The sequence below is a fragment of the Belonocnema kinseyi genome, chromosome 1, assembly GCF_010883055.1.
Source record: "Belonocnema kinseyi isolate 2016_QV_RU_SX_M_011 chromosome 1, B_treatae_v1, whole genome shotgun sequence".
NCBI lineage: Eukaryota > Metazoa > Arthropoda > Insecta > Hymenoptera > Cynipidae > Belonocnema > Belonocnema kinseyi.
This window is the reverse complement of record NC_046657.1, coordinates 124,863,073-124,873,862: the sequence shown is the minus strand read 5'-3', so window position 1 is coordinate 124,873,862 and position 10,790 is coordinate 124,863,073. Positions and strand designations below refer to the sequence as shown.

Here is a 10,790-nt window from a genome sequence, read left to right as displayed (position 1 = left end):
CATTTCCAACCAAAAGACAAATTTTTTGTTAAAAAAATCGGTTTTTCAAATCAAAAAGATGAACCTTCAGCGAAAAAAAAATAAATTTTTAACAAAATAGTGCAATTTCACACAAGTAGTTAAATTTTTAATGAAAAAAGATCAATTTTCAACAAGATAATTCAACTTTAAACAAAACAGTTGAATTTTTAACAAAATGCATGATTTTTCAACCAAAAACATGAAATTTCAGCAAAAGAATTAAATTTTTAGCAAAATTGTTAAATTTTTAATTTAAAAAATCAAATTTCCAACAAAACACATGAACTTTAAAACAGAAAGTTGAATTTTGAAGTTTAAAAAATATGAATTTTCAACCAAAGAACAAATTTTCTATAAAAAAGTTGAATTTTCGATTAAAGAGATGAAACTTCGACGAAAAAAAATTAATTTTTAACAAAATGTATGAATTTTAAAACAGAAAGTTGCTTTTTTGACAAAATAGTCCAATTTTAAAGGAAATAATTTGTTATATTTTTATATATACATAATAAAATGATTTTTCAACAAAATAAATACATTTTCCACCAAATAGTTAAATTTTGATTTAAAAAGAAAATTAATTTTTAACAAAAATACATGAGTTAAATTTTCAAGCCAGAGGGCCAATTTTTCGTACAAAAAAAGAATTTTTCAATCAAAGAGATGATACTAACGAAAAAAAAATTTTTAACAAAATAGTGAGATTTTACAGAAGTAGTTGAATTTTCAAATAAAAAAGATCAATTTTTAGCAAAATAAATCAATTTTCAAACAGTTGCAGTTTTGATTGAAAAACTTTAATATCCAATCAAAAATGGGAAAGTTACATTTTTAGTAGAAAAAAATGTTTAAAAAATAAAAAAAACTTTCCAACTGAAATTTTCAAAATCCATCAATCAATCAAAATCAATTTTCTTGAGAAAAAAAAGGGAAAGGTTACTTTTTCTGTAAAAAAAAAAAAAAAAATTATGAAAAACAGGAACTTTTTTCAACAATGAATAGTTTTATAATTAAGTACATAACATTTTCAATTAGTTAAATGTTGAATCAAAGAGATGAATTTTCAACGAAAAAAATAATTTTTAACAAAATACTGAACTTTGACGCAAGTTGTTGAATTTTTAATGAATTTGCAACCAAATACATACATTTTTAATATAAAACTTAATTTTCAACGAAACAGTTTAATTTTCTCGGAAATTATGAAAATTTTCTAAGAAATTATTGAATTTCCTAGGAAATCATTGTTTTTTTTTCTTGATAATAATGAATTTCACAATTAAATACACGAACTTATGAAATATATATATATTGGAAAACATTTAGACAAATTTTCAATGAAAATATCCAATTTTAACCAATTAATTTGTTTTTATTTAACAATGTATAATTTTACAAACTAATGGACTATTTTTTAAAATAAAATGATTTAAATCTAAAAAATCAGTTGAATTTGTAACAATTTTTTGTAGCAAAATACTGAACTTTTACAAAAGTAGTTGAATTTTAAATTTACCATAATCAATTTTCAACAAAATAATTCAACTGTAAACAGAATAGTTGAATTTTTAACCAAATTAATTTTAACTTGAACTTTTTTGTTTAAAACAGTTGATAAGAAGAAATGAATTTTTGACAAAATAGTTAAATTTGAAACCAAATAATTGAATTGTTCTGGCCAAAGATTAATTTTACAACAAAATGAACGAATTTTAAACAAACTGCATGAGTTTTAAAACATAAGGTTGAATTTTCAACTTTTAAAAATATAAATTTTCAACCAGAAGACAAATAATTTGTTTAAAAAATCGATTTTTCAATCAAAAAGATGAACCTTCAACGAGAAAAAACCAATTCTTAACAAAATAGTGAAATTTTACCCAAGTAGTTAAATTTTTAATGAAAAAAGATCAATTTTCAACAAAATAATTCAACTTTAAACAAAATAGTTGAATTTTTAACAAAGTGCATAAATTTTCATAGAACAATTGTTAAGATTTAAACCAAAATGGATGATTTTTCAAACAAAAACGAGAACTTTTAACAAAATAATTAAATTTTTAACAAAATAATTAACCTTTCAAATAAATAGTTGAATTTTTAATTAAAAAAAGGAATTTTCAACCAAATTTATGAATTTTAAAACAGAAAGTTGAATTTTTGACAAAATACTCCAATTTTAAACGAAATAATTTTTTATATTTTTTATATGTATAAGAAAACGAATTTTTAACAAAATAAATCAATTTCTCACCAAATAGTTAGATTTAAAAAAAAAGAACACTAATTTTTAACAAAAATACATGAGTTTAAAAACAGAAAGTTGAATTTGCAACGTTTAAAAATATGAATTTTCAACTAAAAGTGGGAAAGTTAAATTTTCAGTAATCAGAACATCAGACAAATTGTTGAGTTTTCAAGCCAAAAGACAAATTTTCTGTCAAAAGTTAAATATTTAATCAAAGAAATGAACCTTCAACGGAAAAATCAGTTTTTCACAAAATAGTAAACTTATACACAAGTAGTTGAATTTTCAAATAGAAAAGATCAAGTTTCAACAAAATAATTTAAGTTTCAAGTCAAAAAATATGTATTTTCAAGCCAAAAGACAAATTTTTTGAAAACCAGTTGTATTTTTAATTAAAGAGATGAACCATGAAATAAAAAAAAATTTTTTATGAAAATACTTCAAATTTACACAAATAGTTGAATTTCTAATGAAAAATATTAATTTTAGGCAAAACCATTAACTTTTCAATAAAATAATTAAACTTCCAATAAAATAGTTGGATTTTTAATTAAGAAAAAATCGAATTTTCAACAAAGTGCATGTGTTTGAAAACAGAAGGTTGAATTTTCAACTGAAAAAATATGAATTTTCAAGCCAAAAGACAAATTTTTTATAAAAAAAAATAAAGATTTTTCAATCAAAGAGATGAATCTTCAAAGAAAAAATGTTTTAAAACAAAATAGTGCAATTTTACACAAGTATTTTAAATTTAAATGAAAAAATATGATTTTTCAAAAAATAATTCAACTCTGAACAAAATAGTCGAAGTTTTAACAAAATGCATGCATTTTCATAAAAAAATGATTAGATTTGAACCAAAACCGATTAATTCATTTTTATTTAACAATGCAAAATTTTACAACTAAATTGTCTATTTTTTTTAATCAAATAATTTAAATTTCAACAAATCAGTTGAATTTCTAACAAATTGCGTGAATTTTAAAACAAAAATTGAATTTTGTTTTAAAAATATCAAATTTTATTCAGAAATGGAAAAGTTACATTTTCTGTTGAAAACATTAATTAAAAGAAAAACTTTCGAAAAAATAGTCAAGTTTTCAACCAAATAATTGGTTTTTTTAATAATGAATAATTTTTAAATCAAATGGACGAATTTGAAAACAAAGTAATTAAATTTCCAACCAAAATAGTTAAATTTTTATTTAGAAAAAGACAAACGAATTTTCATCAAAATACATGAATTTTAAATGAAAAAGTTGAATTTTCAACTGAAAAATATGAATTTTCAAACAACAGACAAATTCTCTACAAAACCGTTGAATCTTTAATCAAAGAAATGAATCTTTAATGAAAAATTTTTTCTTAACAAAATAATTCAACTTTGAACAAAATAGTTGTTTTTTAAACAAAATCCATCAATTTTCATAAAAATAGTTTAGATTTGAACAAAAATAGATATTTTTCAACCAAAAATATAAACTTTTAACAAAATAATTAAACTTTCAACCAAATAGTTGGATTTTTAATTAAGAAAGAAAGGACTTTTCAACAAAATGTATGGATTTGAAACAGAAAGTTAAATTTTTGACAAAATAGTACAATCTTAGAAGAAATAATTGAATTGTTTTGACAAAGATTAATTTTACAACAAAATGAACGAATTTTGAATAAAATAATTAAATTTTCAACAAAACGATTAAAATCTTAACAAAATATTCGGATATTTAATTAAGGGAAATTGAATTTTAAACAAAATTCATGAGTTTTAAAACAGAAGGTTGAATTTCCAACTTTTAAAAATATAAATTTTCAACGAAGACAAATTTTTTGTTCAAAAAGTCGATTTTTCAATCAAAGAGATGAAACTTCAACAAGCATATTTTTTTAAAACAAATTATTGCAATTTCACACAATTCGTTAAATTTTTTATGAAAAAAGATAAATTTTCTACAAAATAATTAAACTTAAAACAAAATAGTTGAAATTTAAAAAAAAATTTACTTCTTTTAACATTTACTTTTACTTTTTCTGTTAAAAAAGAAAAGAAAAAGGACTTTTTGACAAAATAGTTAGCATTTTTAACCAACTAATTGAATTTTTTTGGCGAAACATTAATTTTACATCAAAATGGACGAATTTCCAACAAAATAATTAAATTTTCAGCAACATAATTAAACTTCCAACAAAATAATTAGATTTTTAATAATAAAAAATTAATTTTCGACAAATTGCATGAATTTTAAAATAGAAGGTTAAATTTTTGACAAAATACATGAGTTTTAAAACAGAAGGTTAAATTTCCAACTTTTAAAAATATAAATTTCCATCCAAAAGACAAATTTTTTGTTTAAAAAATCGGTTTTTCAATAAAAAAAATGAACCTTCCACGAAAAAATAAAGTTTTAACAAAATAGTGAAACTTTACACAAGTAGTTAAATTTTTAATGAAAAAAGATCAATTTTCAACAAGATAATTCAACTTTAAACAAAATAGTTGAATTTTTAACAAAGTGCATAAATTTTAAAACAGAAAGTTGAGTTTTCAAGTTTAAAAAATATGAATTTTCAACCAAAGGACAAATTTTCTATAAAACAGTTGAATTTTTGATTAAAGAGATGAAACTTCGACGAAAAAAATTAATTTTTAACAAAATCCAATTTTAAAATAAATAATTTTTTATATTTTTTTTATATATATAAAAAAACGAATTTTTAACAAAATAAATAAATTTTACACCAAATAGTTAAATTTTTATTTAAAAATAAAATTAATTTTTAACAAAAATACATGAGTCGAAAAACAGAAAGTTGATTTTTCAACTTTTAAAAATATGAATTTTCAACTAAAAGTGGGAAAGTTAAATTTTAAGTAATCAGAACATCATACAAATTGTTAAATTTTAAAGCTAAAAGACAAATTTTCTGTCAAAAGTTAAATTTTTAATCAAAGAAATGAACCTACAACGGAAAAATAAATTTTTAACAAAATAGTAAACTTTTACACAATTAGTTGAATTTTCAAATAGAAAAGATCAATTTTCAACAAAATAATTCAACTTTAAACATAATAATTAATTTTTCCATAAAATAATTAAACTTCTAATAAAACAGTTGGATTTTTAATAAGAAAAAATAGAATTTTCAATAAAATGCATGGGTTTTAAAACAGAAAGTTGAATTTCCAACTTTTAAAAATATAAATTTATAACCAAAAGACAAATTTTTTGTTAAAAAAGTCGATTTTTCAATCAAAGAGATGAACTTTGAACAAGAAAAATTTTTTAAAATAAATTAGTGCAATTTCACACAAGTAGTTAAATTTTTTATGAAAAAAGATCAATTTTCTACAAAATAATTCAACTTTAAACAAAATAGTTGAATTTCTAACAAAATGCATGAATTTTCATAGAACAATTGTTTAGATTTAAACCAAAATGGATGATTATTCAATCAAAAACATGAACTTTTAATAAAAGAATTAAATTTTTAACAAAACAGTTGGATTTTTAATTTAAAAAATCGAATTTCCAACACAACGTATCAATTTTAAAACAGAAAGTTAAAATTCCAACTTTTAAAAATATAAATTTTCAACCAAAAGACAAATTTTTTGTTAAAAAAATCGATTTTTTAATCAAAGAGATGAAACTTCAACAAGAACATTTTTTTAAAACGAATTTTTGCAATTTCACACAAGTCGTTAAATTTTTTATGAAAAAAGATCAATTTTCTACAAAATAATTCAACTTTAAACAAATTAGTTAAATTTTTAACAAAATGCATTAATTTTCATAGAACAATTGTTTAGATTTAAACCAAAACGGATGATTTTTGAACCAAAAACATGAAATTGTAGCAAAAGACTTAAGTTTTTAACAAAATAGTTGGATTTTTAATTTTCAAAATCGAATTTCCAACAAAACGTATGAATTTTAAAACAGAAAGTTGAATTTCTAACTTTTTAAAAATATGACTTTTCAGCCAAAGGACAAATTTTCTATAAAACAGTTGAATTTTCGATTAAAGAGATGCAACTTCGACGAAAAAAATTAATTTTTAAGACAAATTTTCTGTCGAAATAAAAATTTTTAATCAAAGAAATGAACCTTCAAAGGAAAAAATTTTTTTTAACAAAATAGTAACCTTGTACATAATTAGTTGAATTTGCAATGAGAAAAGATCAATTTTCAACAAAATATTTTTTTTACAAAATGGTGAATATTTACAAAAGTAGTTGAATTTTAACTGAAAAAAGATGAATTTTCAACAAAATTATTCAGATTTCAACAAAACACTTGAAGTTTTAACAAAATACGTAAATTAAAAAAAAAAAATACTTTGGATTCGAACCAAAAAGTATTAATTCAACCAACAAATATGAATTTTCAAAATATAATTCAAATTGTTTAATTTCTTCTGAAATTATTGAAATTTCCCCTAAAGTTCGGCTTTTCCAAATTCTTTGCAGTACTCAACGACCTGCGAATAACAGACACAAACGTGGACTGCACATTTTTGCGCGACATATCAATGTTGCGAAACATCGAACCCCACGGCGAAGATCCTTATGCTCTTCTCCGCGGCTTTTTCGACTATTACGCCGGCTTCGACTTCAAAGTTGACGCCGTCTGTCTGCGCCAGGGCGCCGTCTTGAGAAAAAAAGACAGCTCGCCAATCTATATTTGCAATCCTCTCGAGCCCAGTTTGAACGTCAGTCGGAACGTGACATATCGCGAGATGGAGAATTTCCGCACCGGATGCCGCGACGCCGCCTGGCGGCTCGAGAACGCCGAGAAGCGACACTTCGACAATTCCTGGGGAATTATTTCCCTGTTTGTTCACAAGGTGAGGAATACAAATCCGGGTCTAAATGTTGCAGACGTGATGCGAGAGAGGGAGCCGGAGAGCGAAGAATCCGATTTTATTCTTGCGTCCAAATGACGACAGGGACAATTTGTTAATATATATATAAGTTGAATATTTTTTTTTTATTCGACCCTGTAGAAAATGTACATATTTGAATATTTGATAAAAATTTGATCTACCTTACAGACTGATGATGAATCTGCCTTACCGACTGCATTTTCAACGAAATAATTACACTTTTTTTTGTTAGGGAAAAGTTGAATTTTCAGCAACGAAAAAACATTTTAATCGAATGGACTCATTTCTTTGTCCAAATGGAAAAATATTTAAGAAGAAATTTTAATTTCGAGTAATAAAATGGACTTTTTACTACATTATTTGAATTTTCAACAAAATAACTTTAATTTTCAGTAAAGTTATAAATCTTTACCAAAAAATCCCTTTTTTTTGTTTATAAAATAAATCAATATTGAACCGAGAAGAAAAAAAATTTTTAAATTACGGACTGATGGTAAAATTGACTTACCTTAATTATCTACAGTCAGTAACTTCGCAGAGAAAAGAACTTTTTTATCGGTGTGTGGTAAGTGAATCAATATTCAACCAAAAAGAAAAAAAAATCAACAAAAAATTACTAACTAACGGTAAATCTGAAATACAGGAAAAAGTAGAATTGTCAGCAACAAATTTTTAATCGAGAAAACTCATCTGTTTAAATACAAGGATATTTAAACAGATTTATAAACGAAAGATTTGAATTTTGAGCAGTAAAATTGATTTTTTAATCAAATCATTGAATTTTCAACAAAATGCTTAAATTTCCAACAAAAAATCATATTTTCAACCAAAGAAATGAATTTTGGATTAAAGTTATAAATCTTGAACAAAAATAATCCTTTTTCAACAAAGTGAATAAATATTCAACGAAAAAGAAAAAAATTAACAAAAAAATTACCAACTGATGGTAAATCTGCATTACCGACCGATGGCAAATCTACCTTATTGACTGATGACAAACCTGCCTTACTGACTACATTTTCAACGAAATAATTTCACTTTTTTCAGGAAAAAAATTTAATTTTTATCAACCAAATAAAATTTTAATCGAAAGGACTCATTCTTTGTCGAAATAGAAAAATATTTAAAAATAAATTTTAATTTCGACGAATAAAATGGACTTTTTACTACATTATTTGTATTTTTAACGAAATACTTGAATCAATTTCAAACTAAAAAATTTAATTTTCCATTTAAGTTATAAATTTTTAACAAAAAAACCCTTTCTTTTTTGAGAAAGTCAATCAATATTGAACCAAAGAGAAGAAAAAATCAACAAAAATTTATCAACTTATGGTAAATCTGCATTACCGACCCATGGTAAACTTGCCTTACCGAATACATTTTCAACGAAATAATTACACTTGTTTTTCGGAAAAAGTTGAATTTTCAGCTACGAAAAAAAATTGTAAATCGAACGGACTCATTCTTTGTCCTAATAGAAAAATATTTAAGGAGAAATTTTTATTTCGAGTAATAAAATGGACTTTTTAGTTTTTACTAAAATATTTGAATTTTGAACAAAAGTCTTTAACAAAAAGCCCTTTTTTAACAAAGTGATTAAATATTAAATCAAAAGGAAGAAAAAATCGGCAAAAAATTACAAACTGATGGTAAATCCGCATTAACGAATGATGGCAAATCTACCTTGCCGACTGATAGTGAACCTGCCTTACCGACTATATTTTCCACGAAATAGTTACATTAAAAAAAAGTTGAATTTTCAACAAAAAATTTTTATTTAAAAAAACTTATTATCTGCTTAAATACAAGAATATTTAAGAAAACATTTTAATTTCAAGCAATAAAACTGACTTTTTACTAATATACTTAAATTTGAGTAGCTTTCGGCGATTTTTTTTTTGTTCAAAATTTATAGTGAGTAAGATTAATTTTTGTGTCGTGGAAATTTAAAATTGTGATAGAAATTTGCAGAATTTTGTACACGGTGCGATGCATTGAAATGAGACATTAAAAATGATGGAAGGCTTAAGATTTATAATTAAATATTCTGTAATTTTGATGATTTAAATATGAAGTTTATTCATTTTGGAAGATTTAGAATGGAAAATTTGATTTTTTTAAATTAGCAAAATTGAAGAACTAATATTTTATAGATCATTCAAATAGAAGGGTTTTTAAGGCTGACAATTTGAAATTAAAAATAATGTAAGTTTTAAAGAAAAATCTGTAATTTTGATGCTTTACATTCAAAAGCAAAGTTCACTATTTTGATGCTTCTCATTCAAACTTGCTAAAAATTTAAATATTTAAAATTGAAAACTTGACTTTTAATCTAAGAAACCATAAAAATTTAGGAATTTTCTATTTTGATACATCTTTTAAATTCAAGAGTTTTCAATTTTGATAATTAGAAATTAAAAATGTTGTTACAATTTAGATTTTAAAAAAATAATTCTCTAATTTCGAAGGCTTAAAATTAAAAACTTCACTTTTTATTTTCAAAACGATACAAATTGAAGATTTAAAAAAAATACCTTTCAAACTCCAGAGTTTTCAATTTTGACAATTTAAAATAAAACATCAGGAAAGTTTTTAAATAAAATATTCTGTAATTTCCATGCTTTATAAGCGATATCTCTTTATTTTGGAAAATGTAGGATTGAAAACTTGACTTTGAATTTCGAAAATCATCCAAATTTAAATATTTTTATTTTAAAACATCTTCTACATTTAAGGGTTCTTAGTTTTAATAATTAATAAATAAAAATTATATACGTTTTTAAAGGAAATATACGGTAAGTTTGATGCTTTTTATGCGACATCTCTTCATTTTGGAAAATTTAGGATTGAAAACTTGACTTTGAATTTCGCAAATCATCAAAATTGAAGAATTTTTGAATTTGATAAATCATTTAAAATCAACATTTTTCAATTTTGGTAATTGAGAATTAGTTGCAGTTCTTTTAATTTTGGCAATTTAGAATTAAAAATGATGTAAATTTTAAGTTAAAAACAAAAAATTTCTATATTTTTTATGCTTCATATGCGAAATTTCTTTTATTTGAAACATTGAAAATTTAAACCTTGACTTTTGATTTACAGAATCATCAAAATGGAAGAATTTTTTATTTTTATACATCTTAATTTCAAGAGTTTTATTTTTTATAATTGAGAATTACAAATTGTTTACGTTTTATTTTTTAAAATAAATAATTCTGTAATTGTTATGCTTGTCATTCAAAAGTTCTTAAATTTTGAAGATTTAAAATTAAAAACTCAAAATTTTATTTTCCCAAATTATGAAAATAAAAGAATTTTTTAAATACAGACCTAAAGTTGAAGTGCTTTTATTAATTAAAAATTTGCAATTAAAAATGATGTAAGTTTGCCGATTTACCATTTAAAATTCTGTAATTTTAATTCTTTACTTGCTAAATTCCTTCAATTTTGATGATTTAAAATTGGAAACCTTGATTTTTGATCTGCAAAATCTTCAAAATGTAAGTATTTGTAATTATAAATTTTAAGAACCGAACAGGTAAATACATTTGAATAATACAGATAAGTGCATAATTTCAAACAATTTATTATGTTGAACAATATTCTCGTTGAATAATGCTAGAGAGTCGGA

At 22.6% G+C, this 10,790-nt stretch overlaps 1 protein-coding gene across 2 annotated transcripts in view; it reads left to right on the top strand.

The window, feature by feature from the left end:
• The window catches only part of LOC117168309 (poly(A) RNA polymerase, mitochondrial-like), a 48,682-nt gene extending 41,348 nt beyond the window's left edge, over positions 1–7,334 (top strand). Inside the window, exon 6 of one of the 2 annotated variants that reach the window (XM_033353883.1) lies at positions 6,741–7,334. In XM_033353883.1, coding sequence (XP_033209774.1) covers positions 6,741–7,213 — 473 coding nt within the window. In that variant the 3' untranslated portion in view covers positions 7,214–7,334. The remainder of the gene's footprint in view (positions 1–6,740) is intronic. The other variant, XM_033353873.1, reaches the window with a different exon arrangement.
• Positions 7,335–10,790: the final 3,456 nt, after the last annotated feature.